Below are 19,752 nucleotides of genomic sequence, written 5' to 3' on the forward strand. Positions count from 1 at the left end.
ACATGAATGTGGCATGACAGAGTAAATGGTAAGCAAACAGCAAGGGGCAGGGGCAGAGTATAAAAAAACAGAGCGGGGGCAAAATTTCTCTATCTCTCCATGATCACTTTAGCCAGAGCAAGCAGTTTAGTCAGAGCGAGAGCCTGTTCCTCCAGAGACATTTTTCGCCTTTCACTTCAGACAATGGTTCTTCCTCTTCAGTTTTTTCCACGGGACGTTCAACACGACACGGCTCCAGCACCTCTGTGAGGACAGCGCTACCATGCAAACACCAAAGCATGCCGATATTTGCATTAGAATGAGCTGTCCTGAGCCCACGGAACATCACGCCAGCCGGACGAGTTTTGATTCGGGACCCCAGACCATCGGGGCTCTGTTGCAAAGGGACGCATGAGGCGCCCGTTTGGGCAAGATTGGTCCAACCGGAGCGATCTCAGGTGTGCTAAGGGCTCGACAAAGTCCCTCAAACGTTTTCTTCTCAACCTCAACATTCTCTTTCCCCCTCAACACAATCTCTCCGTGCCATTCCTCGTGGATCCAGTTTTGAAGTTCTGTGGTAAGTGATTGGTCATAAGTGCTTTGGGGCCAGGTATGATCAGTAGAGGGTAAGGGAAAATGTATAATTGTATATGTGTGTTTAATGTGCTTTATATGTGTTCAAAGTCTTTTAATTTAATGTATGATTTCTCTCACCATTTTCTGAGGTAACACCATTTTCCCTCATTTGCGTGACATTCCTTTGATAATTTTCCCCGTTATTTTCCACTCTTTTGATTGCCTTGTTTGCTGCGTAATAAGTTATTGAAGTGTTGCATGTGTCCTGATGTGTCATACTTGGTTCCCAATGGTAATGGTAGCCCATGTAAGGAGGCACATGGCATTGGTTCGCTTGGCCAAATAATTAAAACTGCTGCGTAGTCACAGGCACGATCCCCCGTCTGCCACACTTAAGCCGCCGGAACGGTAAAGCGACTTTGGGCGTGAGGATCCGGCCTGAGTTAAGGGTTGCAGTTGCTGTTAGTGGTCTCTCAGGACACGATGGTCTCCGAAGTTATCCATAGGCGTGGTCTGTAACAATGTATATTTATATTTATGTGGGTAGTGTGTTGGGGGGGGGGGGGAGGTGGAGGGGTGGCAGGGAGATCAAGAAATAGAATGTGGTAAGAACAGACACACACAGACACACACAGACACATACAGACACATACAGACACACACAGACACACACAGACACATACAGACACATACAGACACACACAGACACACACAGACACACACAGACAAACATCTCTCTTATCGTATGTATAGATTTACTAAAAATCAAACTTTCAACCCTCTAAATTAAACCACCATCCGAAGTATCATAAAATTGACGATTCAAGTATTATCGATCTACATCAGGGTCTACAACATGGCTGCTGATTGGAAACTACAATGTTTCTTCAAATGGAATGATTCACTTCATACAACAACAGCATCACGTTAAAAAACTGTTGTTCAACTGGTCTCGATAAGACGTTGGCTGCCAGCTGCTGGCTGCCATTTTAAAAACTTTTTTTTTTGTATACAAGATCGAGGCTCGTGTAAGAGCTAACATTAATCACAGGGAAAAAAAACGGACACACAAAACATACAATAAAGGAAGCGGGAGACAAGATGGGGAGGGGAGCACACAAGTACAACAGCAGAGAACAGGGACATCGGGACTTCTGAAAGTAACATTGGCTTGGCCCACCTGGGACCCACATAGGGCCCAGTTCAAAGCCCACTCAAGGTACAGTTCAGCCCACCTATCCGACAAAAACCCATGTGGGCCCCAGCCAGCTTTGTAAGGTGGGATATGACGTCAAAGAGTGTCGTTCTAGTTGTCGAATGACATCGGCAGCCCAGATGTGACCCATGCGGAACCCATTTTAAAAACACACCCAGAACCTAAGCGCACCTTAGCCCATCCAACCCACCTATTTCCCAGCTGTGCATGCTGGCTGGAAAGTTTGCTCTACCAGTGGGCATAATGCATAAGATGTACAAATGCTATGAGAAAGAATGAATTTGAAGTTATCTTTACTGCAATTTCATAAAATCCAGGAGTGAACAAACGACTGAACATCTGAGAGTGGTGTGACATCATTTTCAGAGCTGCTCAGGGGGTTTTCTGGTGCAGTGGAGAGACTGGGCTTTGATGAAAACTTCATCGATGTCTCGGATACCGTTCGTACGTGGACTGCAGAAGAGTTTGCAAGTGAAGGCATGCTCTCTTTTGAGGGGCATGTGTTTGATGATAAAGGTAATCTTCTTCTTATTCCTTTGTAAGTTGAACACATGCCTGCAGACAGTGAGGCAGGATATGCTTGCAGTTGCTCGTTTGAAAACCATGTTTTGCAAGAGTAGACCTTTGGGGCCTATTACATTTACCTTTTCTGATAGTACATTGACCTTTTGGTGAGTACATTGACCTTTGGGCTAGGACATTGACCTTTGGATATTCCATTGACTTTTGTGTGAGTACATTGACCTTTGGGCTAGTACCTTGACCTTTGGGCTAGTACATTGACCTTTGGGGCTAGTACATTGACCTTTGGGCTAGTACATTGACCTTTGGGTTAGTACATTGACCTTTGGGTTAGTACATTGATCTTTGGGCTAGTACATTGACCTTTCTGTGAGTACATTTACCTTTGGGATAGTACATTAACCTTTGGTGTAGTATATTGACCTTTGGGCTAGTACATTGACCTTTGGGTGAGTACATTGACCTTTGAGATAGTACATTGACCTTTGGGGCTAGTATATTGACCTTTGGGATAGGACATTGACCTTTATGTGAGTACATTGACCTTTGGGATAGTACATTGACCTTTGGGCTAGTACATTGACCTTTGGGCTAGTACATTGACCTTTGGGTTAGCACATTTACCTTTGGGATAGTACAGTGACCTTTGGGGCTAGTACATTGACCTTTGAGCTAGTGCATTGACCTTTGGGCTAGGACCTTTGGGTGAGTGCATTGACCTTTGAGATAGTACATTGACCTTTGGGATAGTACATTGACCTTTGGGATAGTACATTGACCTTTGGGCTAGGACATTTGGGTGAGTGCATTGACCTTTGGGATAGTACATTGACCTTTGGGATAGTATATTGACCTTTGGGATAGTACATTGACCTTTGGGTGAGTACATTGACCTTTGGTATAGTACATTGACCTTTGAGGCTAGTACCTTGACCTTTGGGATTGTATATCTACCTTTGAATTCGATAATTTCCATGAATTAGAAAATTTATTTAATCTTTTTTTCATTCATTGTTCATTCATAATTTGAATAAAAGTTAATGCACAATATCTTTCGTAATATGTTAGGTAAAGTAAAATTTAAAATCAAAGCTTAATTATCAATAACTAGAATTGGGAACTTTTTTGCCAGTTCAGTTTGGAGCAGAGCAAGCTTTGCATTGGACTATTACAAGACGTTTTAACAGCAAAATTGGATTATACAAGGCATCAGCATGCACAGACACATGCATACACACATATGCTCTCCACCGAGTGCTGTTCTAGTGTAAACTCTAATAAGCTATTCCTAAAGCATGACATTGATATTTTAAAAATGTTTTAAATTATAGTAATTCTAAAACCTGGTTGTTGGGCTAGCGGCTAGGGTGCTAGCTTAGGATACCAAGGATCCTGGGTAAGAATCCCGGTCGATTGCTGAATTAACGCCAGGGGGGTTGACTCAGCCTGCTTCATCCTTCTGAGGTCGGCAAATTGAGTACCAGTTCACTGGTAAATCCCTGCTTGTCGTAAAAAGGCGACAAAAAGGGTTGGCAGCAGGAAGGGCATCTGCCTGTAAAACATTGCTTCAAAAAGGGGACCAAAAAAAACAAACAACAACAACAACAACAACCACGGTCCCCGAAAAAGGCCAACCCCCGCTTTGCGGGGGAAAATGGCCTCTAAAGGTTTTTTTTTTTTTTTTTTAACACCATGTGTTTATTTTCATTGCAAACCTTTATAAACAGTTGTAAACCTAAGAAAGTAAGAACCTTTGTAACTTGAAAGCAATTAACTGTTTTTCTGACTTGCTGGATCATCAGCTGGGTGCCATTTTTCATGGAGGTTTCGACCCTTTCAGCCCAGAACCTCTCCAAACAGTAGGTCCACAACCTTAGCTATGGGTCTCTTACAAAGGCCTTGCCTTATGCTTTATCAAATTAAAAATGGAGGCAAACATCTCCATATTTTATAAAGTCATTGCCAATCATGTCACTTACCCATGATTGTCGCTGTGACAGTTATGTTCTCTCACATATTGCCTACAGCTGCATGGCAACTAGGAGTACAAATGCAAGTGGAAACTTTCCCACCAGCTCTGTGCAGAGCTGAGCTTTGCATTAGACCACTGACTTTGGATAATTATGGGATGCTGGTGGAGCATGGAGAGGGGAGGGTGGGGGTGGATCACTGAGTGTGTGCTAATGTTTTGTGGAATTCTTTTTTGCTTGTAAAACTGCCTCGAGTAACTCGGCCAGGCCATTTAGTGATTCGATGCTTGTATTTTGCTGCTCGCTCATTAAAGCAATGGAGAATATTGACGACAAATCTATAAAATTGCATTTCCACAGCACCTGATCCCTTAGATCCTGCTCAAATTCGGTTAGCTTTGGGTTCCAAAATCGCTGCCGCAATGCGAGAGCAGCTACACAGACAACTGGGCCTGACCAGTTGTGCGGGTATTGCTGGAAACAAGCTTCTGGCCAAACTGGTTTGCTCAACACACAAGCCTAATCAGCAGACATTGCTACTGCCAGAAAGCGTGGACAAGCTTCTGACCGGTCTTGAGAAACCCAGCCAGCTACCTGGTGAGGTTTGGCCTGAATTACACTAAATGTATGCATTTACGTGTAGTCACTCCTTCATTTGGATTTCTATGTAGCGAGTCTCTGTTAAATGTACGCAACACCATGACGGTCCCATCGTCACTCTTTACTTCAAGTTTTTTTGTCCCAGGGTCATTCCAAGAAATTGATCACGTCATCATCATAATCAGCCCAGTGTCAATGACAAACTTTATTTATCTCACATTATTTTACATAATATCAATCTTCAATTTCCTTCATCCCTCGGTCAATCAATGTTTTTGATCCCAACATGGAAGCCTTCCTCCTGAAGTCCACATGATGTGTGGGACATAGGACTTTATTCTTGTGAATTCAGGGGACATGGGAATTTCATTCTTGTGAATATTATGGGTGAGGTACAACTTCTTACAGGCCTCTTGCAGGCCGGAGGCGTTGCTTTTGGCATGCGGCACAGAATTGTCACGGAGAAGGACGGATGAAATAGGCAAAGCCTAGAAACAAACGAGACCCTTTATAATTACCTTTTAGAACGAGATAGTATTCATAGAATACTTACCCTGCTAGTCAACTTGGTGCGAGCCAACTCCTCTGTTTTTGAATTGTTTTCTTCTTTGATCCAATATGGCTGCCAGGCCACATGAGTGAGGCCATCATAAATGTATTGTTACGGTGCTCAGAGGATTCGAATATCCCACTCCAAGATACCAAATTTGTTACGGTGCTCGGACAGGAATTCCGCTCCTGAACACCGAATTGTTACGGCCTGGGGTTCAGGTTTGCCATGAGGGGGATAACCTCCGTTCCCTCCCGAACTTACCGGACCTGCGGCTGCCGCGCACGAATAACTTTGTACTTAGCAGGTTGCGAATCAGCAACTACGAACACCGATTGGTCCGTCACGCGATAGCTTACCTGTACCACGTGACGGTCCTAATTGGAGAACGCACCATACGTACCCTCCGGCGGTACACCAATTTAGATGGCCAAGCCAAAATCGTTGGTAACCGCCTGGGTCATGCTAAAGCCGCTAAGGTCGTCGATGTTAACCTGGATATGAACAATGGCGGATCAATGAAGAAAAAAACATTCACGGAAAGAGAGAAAGGAAACGTTTAACAATTCGATTTATTACAGATATTTACATTGTAATTATTTCAATAACAAAGAAAAAAGGGTGAGAAACAGAAACTTAGCTTATTCTATGCATTATGACGATTACTACGGATAAACATCACATGGGCCCAGCACACTTTCACGGAGAGGGGAACGAACAACGAATGTAGGGAACCTGATAGCACAAAGGCTACGATGTTCCGGATACCTCTCCTCGCGGCGCCAACCGACCCATTGTCACCACTGAGAAGTACCAGTAGGTAACGACGATCCCAACACGGACCGGCAGAGTGAGGTCAATCGTCAGCACAGCAGAGTGACCCAGGCCAAGAGAGGAGCACATGTGCCAGGCCAACAATCCAGGCCCCAGGAGTGCAACACACGTGCCCAGCGAATCCAGCAGTGTCAGGCAGGCCCAGAGCCGACAAAGAGACAGGCCCAGAGCGTAGCAATGCAGGTGTCGAGGCCTGCAAGAGGGAGACCAGCCAAGAGCACAAAATGTCCACGTACTCAGTGGGGCGAGATAGACTGGGCAGAGAGCAAAGTGTCCACCTGCAAGAGCCAGCACAACTGCGACCGCCTGTGACCAAGAGCCCGGACCAAGAGAGAGAATCAATCTCTTCAAAATCCCTTTGTTCACTCTCCAAGGGGGAGGGGGGAAATCTTGGAGGTGTTCTGGCTCCCTATTGGTGAAGCTCGTAACTCCGCCCACCAAGTCTCCCCACAGTAACTTTCACCCTGATTGGTGGGTTTCTGAACCTCGACACCATGTTGTGCCTTGGAGCCTGGTGCATTGCCTGATAGCTTATCCCTTATAAGTGGAGGACTTATCTTTCCTTTTCCCCAATGCATAAAGACATAATAACCCAAAATAAGGGAAAAGGACTAAGATAATGGTCTGCTATGACATAACTATTCTAAATGCCCTTCTAAATTACTTTTTAGTGAGTTCTCAAAACCGCAACAGTATATTCTCTAATATAATTGTTGCGTAGATCACGCTCAATAAATTTCAAACTGATCAGACTAAGCGTTGTCCTTGTCAAATTATGATGTTGTAATTAAGGCACCAATAACGTCATCTTTAACAACACCTGCTCCCCATATATAGTTCTTTACAATGAGGCACGTTTCAATGTTTTCCATGGTGGAACGGTTTTGGAGATATAGACATGCAACGTTTGTCGGTTTTTCTAAGATGGCGCCTGTACCACATTACCTATGACGTCATAATTATCATTATGATATTCTACAGAAGGATGCGCTTCTGTGGTGAAATTTTTGTGTCCATGGGACCAACAGTTGCAGGAAAAAAATTCATACAGATTGGATGAAGCGTTATACTTGTCGATTTATGACGTCATAACGAAAGCACCAATGACATCATCATTAATATATCGTATTTCGCATGGGGAGTACTTGACAATGAGCCATGCTTCAATTTTTTCCTTTGAACGGTTTCAGAGATATAGAGGTGCAACGTTTTTCCAAGATGGCGTCCATACCATGTGACCTACAACATCTTAATTATAAATAAAATAATTTTGCAGGAGGAGGCGCTCCTATGGTGAAAGTGTCATGTCAATCGGACCAAGAATTTCAGAGAAACAAAAATTCATACTGATCGGATGTAGCATTATACTTGTTGAATTATGACGTCATAAAGAAGGCAACAATTACATCATCATTAACATATCTCATTCCCAATGGAGAGTACTTGACAATGAGCCATGTTTATATTTTTTCCATGGAGCCGTTTTGGAGATATAGAGATGCAACGTTTTTCAATTTTTCCAAGATGGCGCCTGCACCACGTGACCTATGACCTCATACTTCTCATAAAAAATTCCAACAGGAGGAGTCGTTCCTATCATCAAAATTTCGTGTCCATTGGACTAACAGTTGCAGAGGAATATTTTTTTAATACTGATCAGATCAAGATCAAGCGTTGTACTTGTCGACTATGACGTCATATTTAAGGCACCAATGATGTCATCATTAACATATCTTATTCCCCATGGGGAGTACTTCACAATGAGCCTTGTTTCAATTTTGTCCATTAAGAGATATAGAGGTGTAACGTTTTTCCAAGATGGCGTCTGTACCACGTGACCTATGACGTCATAATTATGAATAAAAAAATTATACAAACGGAATTTCGTGTCAATGGGACTAGCGGTTGTCGAGAAAATGAATTTTAAAAATGCAGACACCTTTAAAAAAAAGTAGGCCTTTAAAAATGCATGATTTTAATATGTTACAAGTGGGTGACAACTTTTAGAGGCTCCTTATAGAAACAAATGTGTGTTCAAAATCCCCTTTGTTGCCTTGATCTACTATGAGCCTCGATTTTATATAACATAATGGGGAGCAAAGGGGGACGAGTGGGTGTAAGATACATAACACAGGAGAGGATGGAGAATGATGCATTGTTTTTATTATGTAATATGTGGATGGCATTTGAATGGGCATTGACCACCATTTTACTCTTTTGATTCCTGCAGTGTGTTCTCTTGGAATCAGCAGATGTTTCATCAAGGGCACGTCTGTATCTCTAGGCTGTCACCTTTGCCTCCTTTGTTACGTGCATGTCTCCTAAATAATTTACCCGAATAGGTCCCAATTTTCATCTTTTTGGAGCAAGGAAAACAGACTGTATGAAGTAATAGGATTCTGCTCATTTTAGCTTTGGGGGTTTTGCAGCTCTTTCAATTGCCTTTCCGTCTTTTGTCATCGGTCTGTGATGCAGGCATTGGCCAGAGCACGAGCATGAAGCTCAAAAGATTAGGGGTTAACAGCATGGATACCCTGCGTGCCTGTCCTTTGGAACAGCTGGAATGCGAGCTCGGTTCGGAGCAGGCCAACATAATCAAGAACCTGAGCAGAGGTGTGGATCCGTCTCCAATCACTCCAACTGGCCTCCCACAGGTATCTCTGTTGTGAATTCACTCTTTGAGCATAATCATGCTGTTTCTGCATTTATTTATAGGATCTGCTACATGGTTTTGTGAAAAAAGATGGGTTTTTTATATATATATATCACCGAAGGTGGATGGAGGTTATGTTTTCACTCCTGTCTGTGTTTGTCTGTTAGCAGGATATCTCAAAAAGTTATGAATGGATTCGGATGAAACTTGGTGGACAGTTTGGGTGTATGACAAGAATTAATTAATTCGATTTTAATGAACATCTGGATCTGGATACCAAAAATGTTTCATTTTTAGTGACTTCACCAATGAGAGATGGGGCCAAAACGATATATAGCATAATATTTCAAAGCGTTGTGGACGGGTTATGACAAAACGAGGTGGATGAGTTGGGTAGGTGACAATAACAAGCAATTACATCCTGATTAAGGCCTGGATCTGGGGCCGACCTGCTATCAGTGGAATACAAAACGTAAACTGTACAGCCTGGCGGAGGTATAGGCCATACCGAATGTTATTCTACTTTTTTTTTTGTGGTTATTTGCCAAATAAAATTATTTAACTGAAAATAACAAGAAGAAAAAAAAATAACCAAGTTGTCGGATGTTAAAAATCTTGTGGTACCATGCGAAGGGTGTTCTAAAAGTTCTCAGTTTATAGTTCTCGTTTGAAAAAGTCATCAGCTTGGCTTAGTGATGTTGTTCAGTGATATTGCAACAGGCAGACCTACTCTTGGCAAAAAATCTCTGCATTATATAAATATCAATGAGGTTTATTTTTAAAACATTTTTTTCCCTCCAGTCTCTCAGTGATGAAGATTCATTTAAGAACTGTAGCTCAGAAGAAGGCGCCAAAGCGAAGATGGAGGAGCTACTGATAAAAGTGCTTCCAAGGTTGGGTTTTGGATTCATCTCCACCTCGTCAGGCTTGTATTTATTGTAATAAAGTTTTTTTTAAGGAAAGGTTGACTGATCATTGGGGGTGAATTTCTGTGACCTTCTCTCTCTGAAAATACTTGTTTTTTTCTGAAAAGATTAGGCTCATGGAAGAGCAAGGTTAGATTTACAGTGGGGTAGTGGGGCAACAGTTGGGCACAACCGACAAGGGGATAAACGAACAGGAAAGGAAGGGAGTGATAGAATGGGAGGCATGCAAGAGGATTGGGTTAGGAAAGGTTAATGGGGATAACAAAGGTCATAGGTCAGAATTGGAGATGACAAGAGATGGTAGTGCACTGTGAACCACCTTTAGAGACCATTTTTCCCCGCAGAGCAGGGGTTGGCCTTTTCCGGGCACCATGGTCCCCTTTTTGAAGCAATGTTTTATGGCCAGATGCCCTTCCTGCCGCCAACCCTGTTAGTCGCCTCTTGTGACACACAGTGCACTGTTTCATTGAAATCCTGGAGGGAAGAGTGAGACAGAACAGCCTCTGGAAGGTGGTTCCATAGATGGGAGAAGCGAGGAATAAAAGAGTTAAGATGTGCGGTCGGTCTGGATTTTGGAAGTGTATCCATAAGGGAGTTGTGAATGAGGAAGGATGAAAGAACTGTGAAGTGAAGGGAACAGGTGAAGGTGAAGTGAAGTGAAGTGAACAGGTGAAGTGAAGGGAACAGTCTTCACTGTCTGTGAAGAGGAACAGGTTGAGATGGTTTGGTCATGTGTTGAGGAAGGATGAAAGTGACTGGTTGAGAAGAGTGATGGAAATGAATGTAGAAGGAAGTAGAGGACGGGGAAGACCGAGAAAGACTTGGCTAAAGATGGTGGAAGAAGAAATGCGGGCCAGGGGGTTAACAAGGAGAGATGCAGAAAATAGGGCAAGATGGAGAAGATTGTCATGGGGACCGCAAGGCTAACCCCCGCTCTAGCAGGGAAAATGGCCTTAAAATGCATGTTGTTGTGTTGTATCCATAAGGGAGTTGCTGTTGGAACGGTGGCATACCGGAAATCCTTGGGTTTGTAATAATCTGTAATAATAATCATTTTTGGTTTGTAATACTCTTTAAATATTTGCTTGCAAAAATCCCCAGTCAGTCTTCTACTTCTTTAAGTCTCTACTACTTCTAAGTTTTCTAGGTCTTTTACTACTATGGGGTCAGCTGGGGGTGGGGGCAGTTCTAGCCCAAGTCTTTCACAAACCGACTGGCCTGATCTGACTGACGTTCAACTGGCAGGAATTTGGAATTTGGCTTGGGATCTGTCGATAACTCACCTCCAATTTGCGAACGATCCCATGGGATATTCAACATCCGCCAAAGAGCAATCAATGCCTTAATGTCCTTCAGATGGGTCCTTAATGTCCTTCAGATGGGTCCTTAATGTCCTTCAGATGGGTCCTTAATGTCCTTCAGATGGGTCCTTAATGTCCTTCAGATGGGTCCTTAATGTCCTTCAGATGGACCATGCACGTTTTGATTCTTCACCTTGTGTGAGAAACATCAGGGTCACAGGTTAAAGCTGGGCCAAGATTTGAAGTCAGGAGCTCAAAGGCGAGTGCACATATACCTCTAAGTTATGATGCCAGTCCTAAAATTTCCTGTCATTACAATATTTACTCATTTATGAATTGTGCAATTCAGAGTTGTAGATCAAAACTAGGCTCTCATAAAAAGGAAATGATTCTGCCTTGGACTCTCAGCATGATCCTCATGGCAGCTCTCTTGTTGATTTCAGAGTACACAAGGATGGGCGGCTACCGGGGACAGTACGAGTCACAATCCGCCGAGCATTTGCTGGAAAAAGTCAGAGAGCTGCAGCAGGGGTTAATGACACAATGTACTGCTATAGGCGGGAGAGCCGGCAGTGTCCCGTCCCAACCGCTGCACAGCGGCAAGTACAACAAGGCACGTCAATCGTAGAATGATGTGATCTTGAGGCACGATTTGCTTATTTGTTGAAACATTCCAATGCTTGATGCAATGGATACTTGAAAGAGATATTTAACAATAAAGTCGAGCAAAAAATGATAGTGTCATGGATAGATAAAATTATGTGTTTGTAGCATACACGTGGGGAAATTATATATATATATATATATATATATATATATATATATATATATATATATATATATATATATTGTTGCGGATATGGGATTGACATCCATCCATATCCGCTTGTAAATATTCCCCTATTTCCTCAATACTTCCCAACTATCCCCAATCCCCCATTCCCTAGTCCCATTTTCTGTAAACAACACTCTGTAGACCCGACCTTCCCCTATTTCCCCCATTAAATGTCGCACCCAGGTTCACCGCATCTCATGTAAGACAACTATAGGACATCTTGCTAGTTATTCTTAGTCTATGTCAGTTAAGGACTCGTTTCCATTAATTCTGACTCTTCGTTGCACCAGAATGTGATTGTATGGCACCGTTAGGAAGTTTAGGACCTCCCAATACCTCCCCGCAGCTCTTCCGCACGGTTCAACAACAACAACAACAACAACAACAACAACAACAACGGCGGCGGCGCGGGGAGTGCGCGTCCTCACTCCGGCTTGGTTGGTCGGGGGTGTTGGGAGCAACACCAGGCCTTTCCAACGAGCCGCCATTGAACATGTGCTTGACGGGGTTACCAAGTAGGGGCTCGCTGTCAGCTCCTCGTCAAGGGCGGAGCCCGGTAACCCCCGCACCCAATAGAAGCGGCGGACCGGTCCCATCTGGGGCGGAGCCAAGCAGCCGAGGGCGGTCACTCCCCGTTGAGCATGCGCAGGAAGAGGGAGGTGACGTCAGATGCGCGCTGAGCTTGACGAGAGAAGGACGCCACCTCCGAGCGCTGTGACACCTCCCCGCATCTTTGGACTGGACCGTGCTGTATCCTGTCCCTGAGCCAAGGTGCACCTTGTGCTGTCGACTGCCTGTCCTTCCCTGCCATCAATCCCTGTGTAAGTCAGTCTTGTCCCGTTTGTCTGTGGTCTGTCGGGGATAAGATAAGACTGTGTCTAAGTGCCCACCTCTTCTGTGCTTTACCTCTTACCTTGTAATCTACCCCCTTTTTTCCACCACCAATTATATCCTCCTCCGGAGGTCTTGAGAACTGTACCCCTTGTGTCGTTTCATTTATCCCAGCCGTTGTGTCCTTTCCTTCATTGATTTAGCATAGCGCGACTTGGTCAACGTCGGGTGGAATCGGGTAAACTGTGCGAACACGGCGGCCATTCCGCTCGGCCCATCATAACATCTAAGCCGTGTCCGTAACAATATATATATATATATATATATATATATATATATATATATATATATATATATATATATATATATATATATATATATATATATATATACTGTATATGTATATATATACATATATATATATATATATATATATATATATATATATATATATATATACATGTATATATGTATGTATCCATGTATTGGATGTATGTATCATGTATATATGTATGTATCCATGTATATATACATGGATACATACATGTATATATGTATGTATCCATGTATATATGTATGTAGTCCCTGGTGTTGGGCTAGTGGCTAGGGTGCCGGCTTAGGATCCTAGGATCCTGGGTTCGAATCCCGGTCAATCGCTGAATTAACGCCAGGGGGGTTGACTCAGCCTGTCATCCTTCCGAGGTCGGCTAATTGAGTACCAGTTCACTGGTAATTCCCTGTTTGTCGTTAAAGGCGGCAAAAAGGGTTGGCGTCAGGAAGGGCATCCGGCCGTAAAACATTGCTTCAAAAAAGGGGACCAAAAAAACAACAACAACCACGGTTCCCGAAAAAGGCCAACCCCCACTTTGCGGGGAAAAATGGCCTCTAAATGTGTTTTTTTTTTTTTTTTTTTAATATGTATGTATCCATACACTGCATGAAAAAAGGTATGTGGACACCCGAACATCGAACATCACATTCCAAAATCATGGGCATTAATATGGAGTTGGTTCCCCCTTTGCTGCTGAAACAGCCTCCACTCTTCTGGGAAGGCTTTCCACTCAATGTTGGAACATTTCTGCGGGGATTTACTTCCATGCAGCCACAAGAGCATTAGTGAGGTCGGGCACTGATGTTGGGCAATTGTGCCTGGCTCGCAGTCAGTGTTTCAATTCATCCCAAAGGTGTTCGATGGGGTTGAGGTCAGGGCTCTGTGCAGGCCAGTCAAGTTCTTCCACACCGATCTCAACAAACCATGTCTGTATGGACTTCGCATTGTGCACGGGGGCATTGTCATGCTGAAACAGGAAAGGGCCTTCCCCAAACTGTTGCCACAAAGTTGGAAGCACACAATCGTCTAGAATGTCATTGTATGCTGTAGCGTTAAGATTTCCCTTCACTGGAACTAAGGGGCCTAGCCCGAACCATGAAAAGAGCCTCAGAACATTATTCCTCCTCCACCAAACTTTACAGTTGGCACGATGCATTCGGGCAGGTAGCGTTCTCCTGGCACCCACTAAACCCAGATTCGTCCGTCAGACTGTGTTATGGATTCGTCACTTCCGTTGTGGTGGTTTGCATCCACTGTAAATATTTCTGATTCCATGTACTATTATTGTGTTCAAAAGGTTTATTGTTCATGAACTGTTTTCAAAAGGTAAAAAAGTTAATGTTAAAAGAAACAGGAAACCGGATCGGGAACCGTACGACGAAGAGGAAGAAGAGGGAAAAAAGAAGGCGGAGCAAGTGAGTCGGACAAGAAGGAGCCGAGCTATTTGCGGTCTGGAGCGAACGTTGGCGAGCAAGAGTCACGAGTGAACTTTTGGGTTCCCGGAAAGGGATTCCTGCGACAGAGTTGTCATCGCTGTGACCGATCAACCTGCGTGTCAGGGTTTTGGCGGTGGATCCCGAGGAGAATTATCGCCGGGCCGTTACGTCTCAAGAACGGGTCGTCGGCCATTTTGACTCATGCGCGTCTAGCAAGGTTTCTTTGCTTCGTCAGCCGTTTTCACCGTTTTCAGACGTATCTGGTGTGTGTGTGTGCTCCGTGGCTTTTGAAGATTAATTTGCGGTTCGCCGACTGTAAGCCGTGAAAGTCCATACCCGAGGGTGTGATTTCCCAGTCGCCTTGCAGGCGCCTTTGTGCAGCTTTCGGCTGTGTGACTGTACTTGCCATCCGCATGGGATTCTGGTCTCGATTGGACATCGTTCTGGCGATCGCTGGAGCGAATCAACATTGGCTTGAAGCCAGGAATAAGAGACATTGGGGAATGTTCTTGTTTAACTCACTTGGAGCACAGTGAGTTCTATATTACAAAACTGATGGTACCATCATAGGACATCTTGATTGTACTATTGAATACTATTATTGTTGTACTGTTATTCTTGTGTGATCTTAATACAATATTTGTTTGTGAGTAACAATTGGGGTGGCTTCTCCATTGATCTTTGACATACAGAATAACACATTTCTCTGCCGTGACTCCTGTCGGGGCCCGGAGGTACACCGTGACAAGGGGGTCGGGGAGGAGCACGTAACAACTGCCAGATGGTGAAGCCTGATTCATCACTCCAGAGAACGCGTTTCCACTGCTCCAGAGTCCAATGGCGGTGAGCCTTACACCACTCCAGCCGACGCGTGGCATTGCGCATGGTGATCTTATGCTTGTGTGCAGCTGCTCGGCCATGGAAACCCATTTCATGAAGCTCCCGACGAACAGTTGTTGTGCCGACGTTGCTTCCAGAGGCAGTTTGGAACTCGGTAGTGAGTGCAGCAACCGAGGACAGACGATTTTTACGTGCTATGTGCTTCAGCACTCTGCAGTCCCATTCTGTGAGCTTGTGTGGCCTACCACCTTGTGGTTGAGCTGTTGTTGCTCCTAGACGTTTCCACTTCACAATAACAGCACTTACAGTTGACGGGCGCAGCTCTACCAGGGCAGAAATTTGACGAACTGACATGTTGGAAAGATGGCATCCTATGACAGTGCCACGTGGAAAGTCACTGAGCTCTTCAGTACGGCCCGTTCTACTGCCAATGTTTGTCTATGGAGATTGCATGGCTGTGTGCTTGATTTTATATTCCTCTCAACAATGGGTGTGGCTGAAACAGCCGAATGCACTAATTAGAAGGGGTGTCCGCATACGTTTGGTCATATAGTGTATATATGTATACTATCTTTGTTGATCTATATATATATTTTTTTTTTTATGTTTGTGGGGGTAGGTGATGACATACCATAGTGGAGATAGGACTGTGTAGGGTAGCATGGACCGTGGACGCGTAGGAGCCAATCTTGATGTATGTAAGTAGAAAAGCTGTGAGCTTAAGGTTGTTTATGTGTTCTTTACATGGTGGGTGAAGACATGCTAATTAGGTATGGTTTAAGATTAATCTCCCCGGTATGTGTTTGCCTCCTGTGATTTTTCCCGATGTTTTTACATTTACGAGGCCGGCCACACAAAACGTTCATTATATCACTGCCGTCCATTAACCAACAACCACTCCCCACAGACAGTGCCGAACATTCCCGAACCGACAATTAAACCCCGCCCCACCAACCGACTAAGGAACAAGGCCACAACCCCAGAGTGGGACGGGGGGCTTGGAAACTATCATGGCCGGCAGACCATGCCCCGAGCTTTGTCATTGGTCGAGCCTGACCATGGAGCGATTGGGTGGAGTTCGGCGATTGGTCGGGGTGACATCAGAGCAAAGGTTCGAGCAGGAGGAGGAAGAATCACACTCTCTGGTGCTGGCTTCATGACGGGCGGTTGCGTCTCTCGTGAGCGCTTTTTGGAGAGAACATTTCGGAACTTTGGTGAGCCGTTGCAACGTTGGAGGGGGTGTTGTTGACAGTGGTGCTCTTCAGATACAGAGGAGGTTGCGAGCAGACCGAAGGAGACTGTCCTGCCTGCTATGTTTTCTATCTTTGTTGATAGTAAAGTACTTACATTTTTGACTGGTAATATATTTGTATTGTGGTGTGTCTCCCCTGTGGGGAACACCGCAGGGTGACGGATGGCCGACCGAGCTTTACGTCCGAGGCGTATACTCAACTATGGCGGTAGTGACATGCGCCGGGGGGGGGGGGTGCGGGGGATAGTGGAGGGCAGTGAGGTCCTTACCTGTACGGGCGGACGTGACAAAGGTTTTCCGAACCACGAACAAATAAACGTACAAGACAGGAATTGAAAATGAAGCAAATAATGGTTTAATAAAAGAAATGCAATACAATAAAAACCAATGACCCTAAATTCCTAACTGAGGGACCCTCCATGCGGATGCAAATACAGACACAGGGAGAAATAAATGTAAGTAAATATGTGGTGTGTAATGTTAGCTGGTACTCAGTTCTGGTCTCCTCAAGCGGCCCTCGAACCCTGTCGGTCGTCGAACGGGTCCCTGAGTCTCTGCGCGTGAAACCACGCCTTGGCGCGAAGTCGTGGTCCCTGCCAGCCGCCAACACGAAGCGAACAGGCCCGAGCTCCTTCCTCGTCGTTCCTGCCTGGCTGCACCTAACCCCGATGTTCCTCTCAGGCGCACATGGCACCAAATGCAACCGCCACGAACCAACACAGAGAGAGAGAGAGAGAGAGAGAGAGAGAGAGAGAGAGAGAGAGAGAGATAGAGATAGAGATAGAGATAGAGATAGAGATAGAGATAGATATATATATATATATATATGCGTCCGCTCTCGCGCATCCCGGAACAGAGGCATAGAAAATGCGACTGCTCGCAGTGAAGGCCAGTGGAAGAGAGAGAGACTAGGAATGCAAAATGTAACTGCCTGCCATGAACGCCGGAACAGAGAGCTAGTAAATGTGCGTCTGTTTGCTATGAAACCCAGAACCAAGATAGGGAAAATGGCGGTGCTCTGCCTTTTTGTCCCTGGCGCAAGAACGTTCTATGATGACATCGCACTCGCTCCAATCAACGAGCGCCATCGCATCGCTCCAATCAACGAGCACCATCGCATCGTTCCAACCAATCATATCTTTCGGGACGGGACCCTTCTTGATGCCCCTTGAGATGACTCGGCTGGGTGGCGTCAGTGGTAGTGTCCGGATCCGGTCGGCGATTATGTCATTTAATTTAGGCGCTGATCGCATGGTTGGTGGTGTGTGTCATAAGGAACGAAGGGAAAACCACAGAGGCAATTTACACACTTGGAAAGTTACCTTTATACTCAAACTAATTAGCATAGTTCCACCCCTTGCATGGAGACAAATATACATTTACACGGACATCCGGGCCTACTTAGTTACAGGAAGATTTCTTCTTCTTTGCGACAGTCGGAGCACACTACCCTATACAATTCTACCTGGACTAAGGGATTTCATTACCTACCCCCTCATCCCTCACAAACGTAACAGTATTCTATCTTTGTTGTTTTTTTCCAGCAGGTGATTTTCTTCAAGCAACACAACCTCTGTTGGTGATCCTTATGAAGCTTTTCCATAAATTGGTGGATGTTAGTAAACCTTTCCACCTGACTTTAATAAATGTTTGCTTCTGCAAGCTGACTACACCTTCAAACAAGAACATAACTGAAAGGTCCATTGACGACTTGCTAGCTTCAGCATCACATCTATCACAATCGAAGATGTTGAAACGTTTTAACTCCAGCAATGACGATTTTGAAAGACGTCAAACTTTTGACGAGTTGAAGTCACTGTCGAAAAAATATTCCGTTTCCAATGTGAAAGGGCAGCCTACAAACAAACGCCAAAGAACAATGTACGACGCTATTAAAAGAGCTGAAAGTCATAAGACCTCCTCACCCCAGGCCACTGTACAAAATGTAGACCGCGAGGTATTCCTGCAGTTACCTGCAGACATTCAAGGAGAAGTTATTGCGAACTGTCCTCGAGAACAAGCTTGCTTATTATCTACGTTAGTTTCTTCGACCGAGCTCCATTCGGTCCATCAGGTAGAAGTTGATAAACAGAAATCTTCTGAGTACTTGACAGAGTCTCCAGCACTGTACGAATGCTTGACCGCAGGAGCGCATTGTGGAGAAGAGCAGGTGCGACAAGGACCCGATTTGCCTATCGAAGTAGTGCCGGAGGTAGATCACTTTTTAACGAAGCACAATTCACCTTGTACGAGTACCTCTGAAATTGCAACAAGAACAATATCACCTCCTTATGGTGACTTTGCAGAATGGCAGGACAAGGAGCCGGATAACGTACTCACCAACCTCGTTGCTCCTAAGAGCGCCCACATTTCAGGGAGCGGGACAAGGTTATCTTCTGATGAAGGAAATGCAGACATCGATTTGAGGACCTCGACAACGCCAAACACTCTCCTTGATCAGAAAAGCACTTTAACCTGTAGCAGTGGTCACGGCTCTCTGCCCAATGATGTGGATCCACAGGTTTTCAGATCTCTCCCAGGTGCTATCCAAAATGAGCTACTGGCTTCGTGGAGAGCCACACGACCACGTGTCTGCGATTCCCTTTCCTTAAAAGCAGCAAAACGATCTCAGGGCATCGAGAGATATTTCAAAAAGAAATGACAATTGTTTATTATCCCTTTACTTTGGAATTTACAAATGTGTCTTTTATACCCTCGAAGCTGTATTATTAATAAAACATTTTGGATTTACATGTCATGCTTAGCATTCGTTTTTATGCCACACAAGTGGAACCGTACATTGCGAGTCGCCAGGATAGATATTTTTATAATTTATTTTGCTTTTATAATTTATTTTTTATAATTTTAATTTTTATAATTTTATAATAATTTATAATTTATAATATATAATTTATTATTTATAATTTAATTTATTTAATAATTTATTTTGCGTATATAAGGACAAAAATCCATGAATTTATTATCAACATTTCTCCATCCACTTCTGTTGATCTTGAGTCTTGTCATTTCCGCTATCGTCACCACGAGCCGCATGGCCATGTCCTTTGGCCTATATGCCTGTGGCCTTGCTTTCGGTCTC

At 44.3% G+C, this 19,752-nt stretch overlaps 1 protein-coding gene across 5 annotated transcripts in view; it reads left to right on the plus strand.

Moving 5' to 3' along the window:
* Positions 1–19,403, plus strand: part of POLI (DNA polymerase iota) — a 36,587-nt gene extending 17,184 nt beyond the window's left edge. For 2 of the 5 annotated variants that reach the window (XM_078781389.1, XM_068121989.2), the window contains 6 exons: positions 2,138–2,287; positions 4,624–4,860; positions 8,723–8,901; positions 9,702–9,793; positions 11,571–11,740; positions 18,200–19,403. In XM_078781389.1, coding sequence (XP_078637515.1) covers positions 2,138–2,287; positions 4,624–4,860; positions 8,723–8,901; positions 9,702–9,793; positions 11,571–11,740; positions 18,200–19,314 — 1,943 coding nt within the window. In that variant the 3' untranslated portion in view covers positions 19,315–19,403. Of the gene's footprint in view, positions 1–2,137; positions 2,288–4,623; positions 4,861–8,722; positions 8,902–9,701; positions 9,794–11,570; positions 11,741–18,196 lie in introns of all 5 variants that reach the window. The other 3 variants (XM_078781390.1, XM_078781388.1, XM_068121990.2) reach the window with 2 other exon arrangements.
* The last annotated feature ends 349 nt before the right edge of the window (positions 19,404–19,752 follow it).

Source organism: Myxine glutinosa, chromosome 7 (genome assembly GCF_964187855.1).
Source record: "Myxine glutinosa chromosome 7, kmMyxGlut1.1, whole genome shotgun sequence".
In the NCBI taxonomy this organism is placed as follows: Eukaryota; Metazoa; Chordata; class Myxini; order Myxiniformes; family Myxinidae; genus Myxine; species Myxine glutinosa.